A 17,294-nucleotide genomic window follows, 5' to 3' on the forward strand; every position below is an offset into this window, starting at 1 on the left:
GATTGGTAGGATGAGAGAATCTTGCTACATCACTTGGGGATCCCTGGTATAGGTAGGCTAGACAATTAGATTCTCAAGTTATGCACAAGGGAAAACATTTGGACATGGCCATTTTGATCTAGAGAGGAGTCCCTAAACTTATCACCCTAGATGCACTCCTCGTATTTGTGCAAGGACGGTCCCTTAGTCATAAACGCTACACTGGGAGACCTTTGGTATTGCATTACCCATCCAGGTTCTTTTTTGGAGACAATCGGGAGATCCAACCGGGAGAGACGCATATCCATGTACTGGTTTCTCAAGCACTGTAGACTCCTCCCCCCCAACCTTCCCTCACATTCAAGCTTGAAGCTCCATAGCTTGTAAGTGTAAAAAATAAAAACCGTATTTTATCGTACCGTATCCCAAAATTTCATATCGTACCGAATATTCCCGTACGGTATCGTATTTTCATACCGTGACAACTATGAGGCGGTCCATGCAGAGCCCGTATACTGAGAACCAAGTGGAAACCAGTGCATACCATACTCCAGAGTGTCCCTCAAGTGCTAGCTGCCTGGAGAACTCCAGGGCAAGCCTCGGGTACCTGTGGGGATCCATGTGACTGATGCGATGAAGGTACGTGATTGTCTGGAAGAGTGCCTCCACTACCATCGGAGCTGCAGCAAACTCTGCCTGGATAATGTGGTGTGGGACTGATGGTTTGTTGCGGATTATACGGGAGAACATCATGACCTGGGGCCTCTCAACTCGCTGCCAATCCTCATTGGATAAATCTGGCTCCCAGAAAGCTGCTCCATACATCAAGGCTGGTGTGACGAGGATGTCAAAAAGCCAGCCCTTCGTCTTGGGCTCTTGGAAATGTGCCTGGAAGCACTGCCGCTCAAGTAAGCTCGAGAGCTCGAGAGAGAGGGTTATGCTACTGCCTCCTTGGGGGCCTAAGAGAAAATTATGTTGCTGCCTTGGGGGCCTAAGGAAGGGTGGGTGCGATACGTGCCGCTCAAGTAAGCGAGAGAGAGAGAGAGAGAGAGAGAGAGGGGGGGGGGGGGGGGGGGGGTTTATGCTGCTGCCTCCTTGGGGGCCTAAGAGAAAATTATGTTGCTGCCTTGGGGGCCTGAGGAAGGGTGGGTGCTCTTGGAAATGTGCCTGGAAGCACTGCCGCTCAAGTAGGCGAGAGAGAGAGAGAGAGAGAGAGAGAGAGAGGGGGGTTATGCTGCTGCCTCGAGAGAGAGGGGGGTTATGCTGCTGCCTCCTTGGGAGCCTAAGAGAAAATTATGTTGCTGCCTCCTTGGGGGCCTAAGAGAAAATTATGTTGATGCCTTGGTGGCCTGAGGAAGGGCCGGGTGCGCGCAGCACGAGGAAGGGTGGGTGCATTAAATACAGCAGCGAAACGGAAGGCAGAGGGGGTGGGTGGGATACGGGAGGCGGAGAGAGAAAGTGACGAAACAGGGCGAGGGACCTGTAGGTAGCGAAGAGAGAGAAAGAAAGAGAAAGCGCTGGCGAAGGTGGCGGGTTAGGGTTAGCGCACAGATGATAGGCATGATGGGCAGCAGAAATGGCGGGCAGCAAGCAGGCGAGCAACAGGCTGAGAGGCGGAGGGGCCCAAGTGCGGAAGGCAGCAGCGAAACGGGAGGCGGAGAGAGAGAAACAAAGCCCTTAGAGATAGGGTGAATTGCACGACTTAGTGATGTGTAGATTAGATTAACATTTCAACGGAGGGGCCGGGTGCGCGCAGCACGAAGAAGGGTGGGTGCGCGCAGCGCCCAACTGCGGAAGGCACTAGATACAGCAGCGAAACGGAGGCGGAGGGGGTGGGTGGGAAGGCAGAGAGAGAAAGTGACGAAATCAGGGCGAGAGGGCGAGGGACCTGCAGGTAGCGAAGAGAGAAAGAAAGAGAAAGCGCTGGCAAAGAGAGAGAGTGGCGAGTTAGGGTTAGCGCACAGATGATAGGCATGATGGGCAGCAGAAATGAGGCGAGCAAAGGCTGAGGGCCCCTTAGAGATAGAGTGAATTGCACGACTTAGTGATGTGTAGATTAGATTAATATTTCAACGATGTACATGTACCTTTTATAAGTGCAAAGATTCTCTTCTTGACATCATTGTTATGTCATCACACAAATATCTAGTGTGTTCACACACATACATAGATACACAAACACGGGTATGCACACACAAAGTGAACACACACATGAAGCTCCGATTTCCCAACAAATTTCCCTCGGAGCAAAGGTGGGAGTGTGATGAGGAACCTCTAATAGTCAAGAATACACATGCTCCATCTTTGGTCTAAACTTGGCATGGTCATGGTTGCTAGCTCTGAAGCTCATGTCCAACAAGCTCAGAGGCTGGTGTGCATGTCCAACAGGCTCAGAGGTGCAACACTAGCATGGCTCAGAGGTTCATGTAGCTTGTCCCCAACTTAGACTCAGGAGCCAAGATAACTTTGGGAGTTACTAAACCATGACCTATATTGGTTTCATACACAATAATCCCTCCTTGTTTTGATTAGGGATAACGGAGTATTATGGGAGATGATTGACTCAAAGCACACATACACTGATTATTACATCTCATTTCGGATTTATTCTGGGCAGAGTACCCCACACACACATTATTATTCATATTTTGGGAGACTACTCGGGTAGGAATGTCACCATTTGGTCCATCTCCATTTCTGGAGCCACTTCTATGGGACTCACTCCATAGAGCGGCTAGATTTGTGCCATGTTCACATGGGGCCAGGCCAGTGTCCTATGTGAAAGGGCCAGTTTTATGATGTCACATGGACGGGAGCCAGATTAGTGCCACCCGTGTGCGACCAATGCTGCGTCACATGGACGGGAACCAGTTTCGTGCCACCCGTGTGATTTGTTTCGTGTTGTATGGACGGGAGCCTCTTGGTGCCACCCGTGTATGGCCAGGATGGTGTCTTATCTATGGGATTGTCACTCCATAGGAAGACCAAGACATTTATTTATATGCCCGACAGGAACCTCTTGTACAAGTTTCATGAAAGGACATTTATTTATATGCCCGACAGGAACCTCTTGTACAAGTTTCATGAAAGGGAGATTTCGTCCATTATTTGTGCACATGCATTTATGCCTGCATGCATAAATTTGTTTTTGCATGACTTATTTGCGTGTGTCTGCCTGTTGTGCCAGTACACTAGACGGGGACACCCCCAGTGTACCGTAGAGTGCTGTCTGCTGACTTGGTGGTGTGGCATGTGAAGAGGTGGTAAGTATTTTTGTTTTGGTCTTTTAAAATGGTAAAATCATAAACTAGAGTGAACCTTAATATTTATAAGGTATTGTGTTCACACTCAATTTAAATAAGGGCTGGACACTTGTTTATGTGAGGAGGGCCCAAAGTAATATCACTTGTTGTACCCGCCTGCCTCTCCACGCTTGGTTTTTTCATTCGTTTTCTCCCCACACCTGGCTGTACCTATCATCTCCACGCTTGGTGTACCTACTGCCCAGCCACGCCTGGCTGTACCTATCTTCTCCACACTTGGTTGTACCTGCTGCCCAGCTGTACCTGATTGAACATGCCTACTACAATACTGGTTGTACCTGCTTTCCTTGCTGTATCTGGCTGTACCTGACAAGGACCTGCTGTACCTGCAATTGCTGGCTGCCCACGTGTACCTACTGTACCACCTGCAAATTTCTACAGCCCATGTATTGTTGCTGCCTTGTGTGTACCTACTGTACCATCTTCAGTACCTGCTGGCTACCCACGTATACCTGACAGTACCACCTGCTGGCTGCCCATCAGTACTTGTTGGCTGTCCACGTGTACTTGACAGTACCTGTTGTACTTGCAAGTTGCCCATAAGTACCTGTTGTACCTGTCTTGTGTATCTGCTGGTTGTTTTGTTGAAGCTTCCATTTTGGAGTACAATACAAGGAAAATGGTCTTCACTACTGAGATTTGAATTAAAATCCATGCCAGGTATTTATTTCAATATTTTATCTCAAATTCAGATAATAATTCAAGTTAAATGCTGTTATTCCAAGCTTTGTGTAGGTAAGTTCTTCTCCAGTTGCATACACTCTGGAGGATCATTGGAAAGAGGTTTCTCCCATGACTTCCCTCACCGCGCCCTCAATTATAGAGGAGCCAGTGAAGGTCAAGAGGGTATGAGGAAAAACCAAGTATAAAGCTTAATTGGGAGAACCGGGAAACGTTCCCTCCGCGGTGTACACTATTGCCTGCGTTAGTACGGGCGTGCCCGTTTGTGCACGGTCCCGGAAGACTAGTGAAAGGCAAGTGTACACCCAGTGTAGGTGGGAGTGAGCCTGTGATTTGAGACTACTCCGACCAACACTTTCTTCATCGGTTTGAACCAGATCTGTTTGGTTGTTTGCAGTCCCTAATGAAGGAATCTGGCCTTTTCAGGCCCATGACACTTATACAAATATAAATACTCCAAGAAATACAATAAGTATTGAGGGGGGGGGGAGGCGGCCCTTTCCGGCCCAGTGTTGGTGTCATTTGTATTTTTTTCAGTGTTTCCAGTGTTTGTGTTGCTGATGTTGTTTCCATTGGTTAATAATAATTAGATTAAGTGTTCTAAATATGTGTATATTGTCTTCCGATCTGTAGGCCTCCTGTAGGGAGCGGTCGCATTGGTATATCAGAGTCCGGTCGTCTCTCTTTCTCAAGAGGAGACACGGAGTCTTGAGATCGGAAGCAAGGACGAACACTTAATTCAATGGACAGCCAGGGCAACCCATTGGAAGTGCCGAATTCGAGGGGCCAATCAAGTGCTTCACGGGATTCCGATGCATTGCATGGAAGGCATAAGCCTCTTGAGAGAGTCCATGACAGTGCATACATGGGATAGCCATCACGTGGTAAAGAACCCATGCACGAGGAAGAGCCCAATGCATTGAGGACTGAGTTGGAGCACATGAAGAGGCTCTTGCAGGCAAAAGAGCAAGAGCTGAAATTCTTGCATGAGGACCCCCATGTACAAAGTGTCATAGAAGCCAAGAAAGCTGATGTGATGGTGGACATGACTTTTGAGTCTATGGCTCGAAAGGTGGGCGAGAAGCCAAGGGAGCTGGCACTCTCTTATCTTATCCGCAAGGGTGACCTTAAAGAGGGAGAGGATGGACAACTTATGTTCAAGAATCCACCCCGTTTGCAGCATGGAGACCCAGCCTCTCAAAGGTTGAGATCATACTTGCATAAAGAAGAAGTTTCGGTCACCTCTCGCCATGCATCCACTCCTCATGGCACAGGAGGAAACATATTTATGCATGCTCAAGGCCATTTGGATTCCAAGAATGTACATCATGGAGATAGTGGTCGGCATGCAAGCCGAAAGACTTTGCCCATTGATTTGTCTCGTGGTGAGACATTGCATCATTTGGGGAGGTCACATGCATCGGGGCCATAGATTCATAATGCACATGCCACCGTGCCTTTTGAAACATCTTTGGTTGCCCATGAAGCCCATGCAGAGAGGGCTGCGCCCTTAGATAAGGGGAAGAGAAAAAGAGAAGAACATGTACCATATCCCAAGAAGCTCAAGGAGTTCAAGGCAGGGGACAAGTCCGTGAAATTTGATGCCTTTCATGGAGAGTATGATGCCTCTAAGGTGCTAGCTTTTGTGGCACAGTTTGACATTGCTTTTAGTAATGAGGACTTTACTGAGAAGTCCAAAATTTGTCATGCAACCATGTTCTTGAAGGGGACAGCTGCCCATTGGTGGATCACTGAAAAGACCGCCAAAGATCCCATTTGCACTTGGAAAGAGTTTAGGGATAGATTTTATGCCCAATTCTTGTCTCCTAATGCAGAGCAAACTCACCCAAAAGTGGGATAGACTTGAGCAAAAAGATAATGAAAGTGTGCAGCAGTATGTCAATAAGTTTTGGAAAGTGTTACTTGAGGTAACTCCCTTTATGCAACTCTCCCGAGGATGAAAGAAAGAGGAAGTTTCGTTCCGGGTCACAACCAGTCTATCGTTCGGGCATTGAATTACACTCGAAACACACTCTTCAGCAACTTATAGCATCTGCTCTTGCTACGGAGCAATTGGTGCTCAAAATCAAGCAAGATCAAGGTGGTTCCAAGTGCAAAGAGAAGGCTATCCCAAACTTACAAAAAGGTGGACAACCACCTAAAAAGAGCTTCCGAGATGTCCAGAAGGGAGGTAAAGCTGAAAATACCTCATCCAAGGATCATGGGCCAAAGAAGAACAAATTTGGCTTGACCCCCGAGCAAAGGGAGCAATATGCAAAGGAGGGGAAATGCTTTTCTTGTGGCAGCAAAGAGCATATGTTTAGACAATGCCCCAACTGCAAACAAAAGCATGAGGACAAGCAACCCAAGGCAAATGTGCATGCAGTTCCCGATGTGCAGGGAAACACGAAGCATGATGGTAAAGAGAGGATGGTATGCAAAGCATGGGGTCAAATCAAGGATCAACCTGCTCTATTTATATCTGATGATTGTGCAACAGATAACTTCATCTCCATTCAAATGGCAGCCGCCTTGGGCATTGAGGTTGAGGACATGGGGCCTCAAATTGATTTAGAAGCTGCCTTTGTTGGTAAAGAGGTGCAGGTTACCCCACTTATTGGAAAGTTGCGCATACATATTCAGGATTACCTTGATCATGAGCATTTCTTGGTTGCACCACTTAATGGATGTGATGTATTGCTTGGCAAGCCATGGCACCATAGGCTTGAGCCTCGCAAAGAGTACAAGACAAACAGGATTTCCTTTATGCATAGAGGCCGCATGCATGTTATTGATGCTGGCAAGGAAGGGGATTCTATCCCAGTTGTATCTCACATCCAAATTAATAAAGCAATGAAAAAGAGTCTTTCTGCGTACTTGGTTTTTGTTCGTGATAGCATTGAACCAAGTTATGAAAATGTGGATGTTTTGACTCAGGATGGGCTGAATTTTCTTCATGCATACAAAGATTGTTTTGCTGATGCATTGCCAGGTGAACTACCTCCTCAAAGGCTCGAGGATCATCGCATAGATCTTGTGCCAGGTAGTTCTCCACCTAACAAACCTGCATATTATGTGAGTGCTACACAACAAGAAGAGATCATGAAGCAGGTTAATGAGCTTTTGGAGAAAGGTTTGGTTCAGCCAAGTTCCTCACCTTATTGCTCTCCCGTGCTTCTTGTTCAAAAGAAAGATGGATCATTCCGCATGTGTGTGGATTATAGAGCTCTAAATAAGCTCACCATCAAGAATAGATTTCCAATCCCGGGTACTGATGACATTCTGGATAAACTTGATGGCCAGCTTGTTTCAGCCGTATTGATTTGAAGAGTGGTTATCACCAGATATGAGTAGTGTCACACAGGATGTCCACAAAACTGCATTCAGGACAGCTTTTGGATTGTATGAATTTTTGGTGATGCCTTTTGGTCTCACCAATGCCCCAGCCACATTCAATTGTATGATGGATAGGATATTCCGACCCCATCGAAAATTCACAGGTGTATTCTTTGATGACATCTTGGTTTTCTCCAAGAATGAGCAGGAGCATAGGACTCATTTGGCCACAGTGTTTGAGGAGTTGCGGAAGCATAAACTCTTCATTAATGCCAAGAAAAGTGAGTTCTTTCTTTCAGAGATACACTATTTGGGTCACATTGTATCCAAGGATGGTGTAAGAATGGATCCTGCCAAGGTTGAAACCATTCGGAATTGGCGAGAGTTGCAAAATGTACATCACGTACGTAGTTTTCTGGGTTTATGTTCATATTATAGGCACTTCATAAGGCATTTTGCCATGATTGCTACGCCTCTACATGATCTCACGAAGAAGAAAGCCACTTTTAAATGGACCCCAAAGGAGCAGGATGCCTTCTTGCAACTCAAGAATGCTATCATATGTGGACCCGTATTGATTGTTCTTGACTTACAAAGGTCATTCATAGTGGAATGTGATGCTTGTGGCGATTGTATAGGGGCTATCCTAAATCAAGGTGGTCATGCAGTTGCATATGAGAGCCGTCGATTGCATGATGCCGAGCTTCATATGGATATCTATGAGAAAGAGCTCTTGGTTGTAATTCATGCCTTAAAGATATGGAAACATTATCTTCTTGGGACTGAATTTGTAGTCAAGACAGATCATCAAAGCTTGAGATACTTTCTATCACAAACAAAGCTTTAGGAGAAGCAAATGAGAATGGCAAACTTTCTTTCCATGTTTCATTTTCAGATTGTACATACTTCGGGAAAGAAAAATGTGGTGGCGGATGCATTATCCAGGAGGCCTTATGTGGCTGCAGTTTTTCAGTGGCCTCTCATGGGGACTTATCTGCCATGCGAGATTTGTATCATTTGGATGCTGATTTTTGCCATATATGGATTGATTTGATGGTTGGTCACTCACATGCCTCTTATGTGATCAAAGATGGTTATATTATGAAGGATAACTGCTTATGTGTGGTGAAGGAAATGCGTCCAAAGGTTATGGAGGAATGTCATGCTCCACCTTATGTTGGTCATCGAGGTATCATGCCTACAACACGCATGATTGAGAGATATTTCTTTTGGCCAAGCATGCGTAAAGACACTGAGGCATATGTACGTGCATGTCTTACTTGCCAAAAGGTGAAATTTGATAGGCAAAAGCCTCGAGGTTTGCTTCAGCCCCAATGCCTATTCCTTCGCAGCCATGGGAAAGTATTACTATAGACTTTATTATGGACTTGCCTAGATCCCATCATGGGAATGATGCTATTTGGACCATTGTGGACAGGTTTAGCAAGCAAGCTCACTTCTTGCCCGTCAAGAAAACCATTAAAGTTGGATTATATGGTGAAGCTTTTTCTTGCTAACATCTTCAAGTATCATGGTATGCCTAAGTCCATTGTTGGGGATAGAGATCCTAGGACTACGAGCCTCTTCTGGAGGGCTTTATTTGATAACATGGACACTAAACTTGAGTTTTCATTAGCTTATCATTTCCAAACGGATAGCCAAAGTGAAGCTGTAAATTCAACCGTGTTGGATTTGTTGAAGTGTTATGTGGCATATCAAAAGACTGCATGGGAGAAGTATCTTCCACTTGTAGAGTTTGCCTACAACACAACACAGTTCATGTCTCCACGGGATAGGCCCCGTTTGAGATTATTTATGGCAGAGTGGTCTTGCCACCCATCCTTCGTACAAAGGATGAGATTTTTGCAGCTGATGAGTATGTGCGTGACTTGGATGTAGCCTTTGCTCAGGTGCGGACAGCCATTGCAAGGTCACAAGATAAGCATAAAAGGTCTGCTGACAAGCATAGAAGAGACATGCAAGTCAAGGAAGGTGATTGAGTATTACTGAAATTTGAGAAAGCTAGGCTCCGGAAGAGGCCAGGACGAGAGGGATCATATCGAAAGCTTTCTACTCGATATTATGAACCCTTCAAAGTGATTGACAAGATCAATCAAGTGTCCTTCAAGCTTGCTTTACCCAGCCATTGGAAGATTCACAATGCTTTTCATGTGAGTCTTTTGTGGAAGTATGTGGGGCTAGATCCAGAGGAGCCTATCATCACAGAAGATCCGCCAGAAGTTGATGAGCTTGAGGAGATCCTTCAGCTAGAGCAGATTGTATTTCACAAGGAGAGAAAGTTACCTCATGGGAAGCTTTCCCAGAGATACCTTGTAAAATTTAAAAATTATTTGCCAATTGATGCAAAGAGGGTAGATGAGGATTATTTTGTTGACTACCCTCAGCTTTTGCAGGCATATCTTGAGGCTTTTCAGTTGAGGTCAACTGTTTAGAAGCCCGGAGGGATGTCACCATTTGGTCCATCTCCATTTCTGGAGCCACTTCTATGGGACTGTCACTCCATAGAGCGGCCAGATTTGTGCCATGTTCACATGGGGCCAGGCCAGTGTCCCATGTGAAAGGGCCAATTTTATGGTGTCACATGGATGGGAGCCAGATCAGTGCCACACCCGTGTGCGACCAATGCTGCGTCACATGGACGGGAACCGGTTTCGTGCCACCCGTGTGATTTGTTTCGTGTTGTATGGACGGGAGCCTGTTGGCGCCACCCGTGTATGGCCAGGATAGTGTCTTACCTATGGGATTGTCACTCCATAGGAAGACCAGGACATATTTATTTATATCTGTCGCGCCAGTTTTGTGCCCGATAGGAACCTCTTGTACAAGTTTCATGAAAGGAAGATTTCGTCCATTATTTATGCACATTCATTTATGCCTGCATGCATAAATTTGTTTTGCATGACTTATTTGCGTGTGTCTGCCTGTTATGTCGTGCATGTACACTGGACGGGGACGCCCCGAGTGTACCGTAGAGTGCTGTTTGCTGACTTGGTAGTGTGGCATATGAAGAGGTGGTAAGTATTTTTGTTTTGGCCTTTTAAAATGGTGAAATCCATAAACTAGAGTGAGCCTTAATATTTATAAGGTATTGTGTTCACACTCAATTTAAAAAAGGGCTGGACACTTGTTTATGTGAGGAGGGCCCAAAGTAATAAGATGAACTAAGCTTTTATAACCTTTAAAAAAAAGGCTTTCATGGAGATTCCCATGTGTGGGTTGGTGGATTAACTTGCCATCTTCATCACTTGTTGTACCTGCGTGTCTCTCCACTCCTGGTTTTTTCACTCGTTTTCTCCCCACGCCTGGCTGTACCTATCATCTCCACGCTTGGTGTACCTACTGCCCAGCCACGCCTGGCTGTACCTATCTTCTCCACGCCTGGTTGTACCTGTTGCCCAGCTGTACCTGACTGAGCCTGCCTAGTACTGGCTGTACCTGCTCTCCCTGCTGTATTTGGCTGTACCTAACAAGGACCTGCTGTACCTGCAATTGCTAGCTGCCCGTGTACTTGCTGTACCACTTGCAAATTGCTACAGCCTATGTATTGTTGCTACCTTGTGTGTACCTGCTGTACCATCTTCAGTACCTGCTGGTACCTGACAGTACCACCTGCTGGCTGCCCATCAGTACTTGCTGGCTGTCCACGTGTACTTGGTAGTACCTGCTGTACCTGTAGGCTGCCCATAAGTACCTGATGTACCTGTCTTGTGTACCTGCTGGTTGTTTTGTTGAAGCTTCCATTTTGGAGTACAATACAAGGGAAATGGTCTTCACTACCGAGATTTGAATTAAAATCCATGCGAGGTATTTATTTCAATATTTTATCTCAAATTCAGATAATAATTCAAGTTAAATGCTGTTATTCCAAGCTTTGTGTAGGTAAGTTCTTCTCTAGTTGCATACACTCTGGAGGAAAGAGGTTTCTCCCATGACTGCCCTGACCGCGCCCTCATTTATAGAGGAGCCACTGAAGGTCAAGAGGGTATGAGGAAAAACCAAGTATAAAGCTTAATTGGGAGAACCGGGAAACGTTCCCTCCGCGGTGTACACTGTTGCCTGCGTGAGTACGGGCATGCCCGTTTGTGCACGGTCCTGGAAGACCACTGAAAGGCAAGTGTACACCCAGTGAAGGTGGAAGCGAGCTTGTGATTTGAGGCTACTCCGACCAACACTTTCTTCATCGGTTTGAACCAGATCTGTTTGGTTGTTTGCAGTCCCTAATGGAGGAATCTGGCCTTTTCAGGCCCATGACACTTGTACAAATATAAATACTCCAAGAAATACAATAAGTATTGAGGGGGGGGGCCGCCTCTTTCCGGCCCGAGTGCTGGTGTCATTTGTATTTTTTTCAGTGTTTCCAGTGTTTGTGTTGCTGATGTTGTTTCCATTGATTAATAATAATTAGATTAAGTGTTCTAAATATGTGTATATTGTCTTCCGATCTATAGGTCTCCTGTAGGGAGCGGTCGCAGAGAACCCGAACGCACACACATAAACATTAGATATATGTAAAGGCAGGGTAGAATTCTCCCTCGATGCCAAATATGTCGCCTTTTTTCTGGCAACTTTTCCACGGCACTGAGTGCTGGGGCCTGAGCGCAAAAAATATTTTGAAAGTAGATGTAGACGCCCGTGCCGGTGTCGCAGGGACACATGATAAAAAATGTATGAAGCCCGGAAGTGCTTCCCCTCTCCCCATGTGAACACACCTCTTAAAAGCCTTTTAAAAAGAGGTTAAATCTTCTTTACACCAAAAAAACATAAGGTCATTTTTTAAACCTTAGTTTTTAGGGTTTTTATGAAAAGAACTTTTCTTCACATTGTGCGGCTGCCACTCTCTGGAGGTCGACGTTTGCTGCTGCTGCTCTGTTGACGCCAAGGGGGAGACCTGCTGCTTCTCTTTCTCTCCCCCTTCAGCTCATGGCTGGTGCCTCTGCGTGTTGTGAATGAGCTGCGCTGGCAGTTGTGCGCTGCTGTCTACTGGCCCTGACTGTGGGCGACCTTCTGTCCTGTCGTACCTTCTTCTCTGCACAGCTCTGTTGTGCGGGCTGTCAAGCCTTTTATTAAGGCTTTGATAAGCCTTCAAACTTTAAAAGGCTCAGGCTCACATGGGTAGTAATCGGACAGTGAAAACGTCGTGAAGATGGCACCATGGGGGGCTATACGAGCAGGTAACGGGTGGCTGTTGCAAACGACGTACAGGCTGCGGACAGCTTGTGGAGATGATGATGCTCTGCGAACCCCAGATCTTACAATATACTGGGCACATGCAGATGTAGTGGCTCTTTTATAATGAGCGGGTGCATGTTTCGGAATTGAATCAACCCTTAAACAAGATTATGATCACATAACATGATATAACATAGCCACAAAAGAGAAATTGCACAGTACACCACACTAGGGGCTGAAGATAGGCCAACACACCCGTCCCCTCCCCTTCTTTCCCTTTCAGGTTAGATTACCAGAAAGGAGTTTGCCTCCATGTACAAGATTGCAGGTGCCTAGTGATTCACTTCGTCCTGAATATCAATAAGAAGGATGATCAGCTTGAAGAATTGCACAGTGGCCACTATTGCTGGATCGGGGGGATCGCCTTCATGCATTCACTGTGGTGAGCATGAACTGTCAATTGTTGAGAGTGTCGAAGAGGCTGTGCTCGAAGTAGGGAAAGTTATGGATGAAATGGGAATCACGAGCCCACCTTTCTTGGAACTCCTGGCAGTAAACCTTCATTTGATTGGCATATACAATGGGTCAACACGAAGGTACCGTGGAGATGTTGTGTGTATGTTAACATCTTCCTTGATGGCAAGGAATGGCAATCTCCACGCAGGCTGGATACCAAAGTTGTCCATTGCAACCTGGTCCATCAGCATCTGTTTGTATTTCCTCATAGCCTCCCCTTGACTCTACTGAATGCTCCCGCTTCCATCACTTGTAAGCATGGGCAATCATGAACATGATGATGCGGATCTTGAGCAAATCAGCAAGCCACGGGTTGCTATAGCCTTGAGCCTCTTGCTACATTCGTCCAGAGTGTTTTTGGGTGACCCAACTGTCCTAGCTCTCGGGCTTCTAGCCGGTCTCCCGCTAAAGGGTATGGTAAATTTGCAGGTTGTGCCGCTGTATTATTGTAGCATGCAATAGGTTGATCGTTTTAACGTGCAACGAAGCCTTCTTTATACACGTGAGTTTATGCAATTCCACTTAGAGAGAGAGGAGAAGAGAGAGAGAGAGAGAGAAGGTAGATAGTCAACACAGTATTGGGTTCCAATTACCCACTGAAGCCCTCTCCCCCAACCCCCTCATCCCTTGCAAGTAGAGTATTTGCTTATATTTCTTTGGAGAAATTTGTACAATGAGTATGAATGACGACTGAGGTTTGCCAAACACAAGGACGAAGTAGGCGAAACCATATACTGTCCAAGCTCCTTTGAATAGCTCTTCAATGACCACTATGCAAGCCCAAAACTGAGGGATGCACATTTGTTGGCTGAATGCTCTTCATGGCGGCCTTGGGGCTATAGCAAAATCGAGTGCTGAATGCTGAATGTATGCGCTAGAAGCCTGAGGCTGCTGTAGACTGATTTGATGAATGAATGTTTTGCTGAGAACTGAGCGCTTGCTTTTCCAGAAAGAGTATTTTACAGATACAAGTATGAGGGTGCCAAGCACCATATATGAAAACAAATGAAGCAGTAGCTCCAAACCCTAGCCTTAGGGCTGAGTCAAAAGAACCACCCCGCCCAAGCCACTAGCAAGGGGAGACCACTGGCCAAGCCCAATGCAAGGGGAAGTTGGAGCCTATGTGAATCTAGCAAGCAAGGCTTAGTCTCACGTAGACTACTACGTGGATCTTGCAGGCCAAGCCCAGGGCAAGGATGCACCCGATCCCTGGTTTTCAACACGTCGAGGAACCAGTAGCAGCCAACTGGTTCATCTCCAAAGCAACCAGGCACATTGGAAGCCCACCGATGAACGCACCAGCAGCAGGGACAGGCCATACAAGGTTGTGTACAGGCTGTACAACAGCTTCAGGTGGCCAGCCGCCATACAGGTGGTGGTCGGCATTAACAGCAGGCGGGGATGGTCTGTACAGGTGGTCGTACATCAGCTGACATCAGGAGCAGATGCCATACACCCGTGCAGTAGGTGGGTACATAGCTTTCCATTCAACAGGTGCTAGAGAGGGGCGTGCAGGTAGAACTGATGGGTCTGGGCGCCAAAGCCAGGAGAGGCTTAGGAGAGGATGGTATTTGGAGTAGGTGACCATGCATGGTAGGTGGGAGCCACATGATGGCAGAGGGTGCCCACCACCATCACCACACACTTGGCATAAATGCCTTAAGGACCATGAGCCTCAACATCGATTCATGCATTCCTCCGGATTGGCTTTTTTCACCAGAGGACCCCCTCGATGCCGCTTGGATGACTTCATTTTCCTGTACAGGAGTGCCACTAGTAGCCTTTGGCTTCTCACATGGATTCACGGTGGTGGCTCCCCATGGGCAGCTCACCAATTCTCAGTGGACGCCCGGAAATGCCTGCCCCCCCCCACCCCCCCCCCGCCCGCGTCTGAGCAGCGGGGCCGAGTCGTGGGATCGGGCCCAAGAACTGGTTCATCGGTCCTCCCCCTCTTGAGGTTGGGGTGTCACGTCTGGAGCCTCTGGATTTGGGAGAATAGACCCCTTGCACATGCTCAGCAGGACCCTATGGTGAGTGGCAGTGGCACAACCTTGCTGCTTCACCATGATGTACCCTACTTCGAGTACTCCACCCGATGGGCAGATGGATCCTTCTGCAGACAGTTGATGGTACCCCAGCAATCCTTCCCCATTGGCAGGAACAAGGAGTTCCTGCACCCTTTATAGAGGATTTCTGGCAGCATCTCTGCAGTAGTTTCGGGCCCTGGAAGGTGTCACTTTTTCTCTGGCTGTTTGCATACAGGAGCCTTGCAGTGGGCGCATGGCTGGCAGTCGCTGGCCAGCCGGCCGTCTGCAGCCACTGTGATGACGCTGAGGAGAGCTAGCGAATTTTCCTTTGAGACTTCCCAAGGCCGGTTTGATCTTGAGTAGGAAGGGGCCCATGTATTACTGATCAGGATTTTCAGTAAATTGTGTTAAGAGTTCCAAAACCTTCCTGTAATAAGCAGTGATACTGCCTTGGGAATCGGGATCACATAGTAGACAGGTAGTACACCCATCTCAATCTCCTTATTTCACATAGTTGGCAAATGCTGGGAGCATTTCCTGACTGCGGATCTTCATATAGCCCTATCATGCATCTCAAAACTGTGTGACTGGACCCTAATCTGACCAATGGCAATCCTTGGAATATGTCACATGCACCTCTATAAACACCTTGGTCTCTGAATGAAACTGTCAGTTGTAATATGTAGGAAATGGTCCTTGTAAAACTGCATCTACATTTTTTTTTGTGTGGAAGAGAAAGCATAAGCATCATCAATTTACCCTTCTCACACTTGGCTCTTTTGTGACTATTGACCAGGTATTAGTGACCTGTATACTCATGTAGCAGTAGGAAATGAAAGTGCAGAAAGATTGTATGAGAAGAGTGGTTTTGTAAAAGAGAAAGAAGAGAAGGCATCGCAGGCAAGGTTGATGGGACGGCCTCCACGCCTACTACTGTGGATGGACCTCGCAACGTCTTCCAAGAATCGCTAGCCTAAGAAAATCATCATATAATTCAAAGTTGTATACTATCTGTAGTAAGATCTACATCGGTTTTCTAACATGCATGCAATAATTGCAGAGTCGAGGTTGTCAATTCATGATTGCTTTCTCGTGTACGTCAAGTGTACATCCACGTTATGTATTTCAGTTTTGGATGGACTTGACAAAAGACGAGGCCATACATTTGGCATCACTATGTATACTACTGATGGGTGAGCTATTAGAACCATTACCACTCATGCGCAGCCAAGAGACGAACCCATCTTACTAGCATGGTTACACCATTAGCATGTACGTACATGTGCAATATAGGCCTGTGTGTCTACACGGTAAGCAATGACTTTGATAGCTAATGACTTTCTGGTCATGTCGAATCCATTACAATTAATAATGGTAGGGAAGTTGCTTGTTTGCATGCAGGTCATTGAAAACTCACTGATTTGGAAGATACACTGCACCAAATGCTCATCTTATTGGGGTGTCCCTTGATTTATTTAAACAAGGATAGTGACTTGTTGTAAGTTTTCCATTTCACGCTATTAATACAATAAACAGTGACATGCATTTTCTAAGATGCATGTCAACCACTCCATAGGTTAACATGGTTTCGCCCGCCCGAGGCGCTTTGCCTTCTTTTTTTTTCCCGCGGAAACAAGATCCTTCTATTAGTTAACAAAAACAGCCTTAAAAGACTAAGTACAAACTCACCTCCATGTACGGAGCGAGGATCAAAGAACAAAAAAGGGGGAAAGAAGCACCTCTCCTCCAGCTGGCTGCTCTATGAGGAGAAGCCTATCTCATACAATGGGTGGGGGGGGGGGGGGGGGGGGGGGGGGGGGGGGTTTAACCACACAGGTGGTCTATAGGGCCAAGTGGGGCTCACCATTACCATCTGTGAGAAAAGGACCAGATCCTCATGAAGGCTTCCGGACGCTTTTGCATACGGTTAGAACCACCTTGAAGCTTCCCCCACTAGCCGCGGAGGGTATGAATGATGTTGAGCGAGATGCTCCTGATGGACTCCGCAAGCGGGTTGTGGGTGCATTCGATGGCTTCGCTAGATCGTGCTCACTAGATGTACCATGTGGCAATGCTACTTCAAATCTTTCGTCTCTGGCTGGAATCAAGAGTCAAGTGACTAGTAGAAGAAGGCTACAATGACAAGTGGAGAGCCACACAATAGCTGAAGTGACAAGAGTGAGGCCACTTGTCTCACTTTGATCCACTTTCTAACAAGTGTCAGGCCACTTGTCTCACTTTG

The 17,294-nt window shown here is 46.7% G+C and overlaps 1 protein-coding gene across 4 annotated transcripts in view; it reads left to right on the plus strand.

Annotated features, from left to right (window-relative positions):
- The window catches only part of LOC147619691 (Acyl-CoA N-acyltransferases (NAT) superfamily protein), an 81,365-nt gene extending 65,103 nt beyond the window's left edge, over nt 1-16,262 (plus strand). For all 4 annotated transcript variants that reach the window (XM_086773381.1, XM_086773384.1, XM_086773385.1 and 1 more), the window contains exon 5: nt 15,849-16,262. In XM_086773381.1, coding sequence (XP_086629507.1) covers nt 15,849-16,024 — 176 coding nt within the window. In that variant the 3' untranslated portion in view covers nt 16,025-16,262. The remainder of the gene's footprint in view (nt 1-15,848) is intronic.
- Nucleotides 16,263-17,294: the final 1,032 nt, after the last annotated feature.

Source organism: Cibotium barometz, chromosome 33, assembly GCF_041138505.1.
Source record: "Cibotium barometz isolate CiBa-2024 chromosome 33, ASM4113850v1, whole genome shotgun sequence".
In the NCBI taxonomy this organism is placed as follows: Eukaryota; Viridiplantae; Streptophyta; class Polypodiopsida; order Cyatheales; family Cibotiaceae; genus Cibotium; species Cibotium barometz.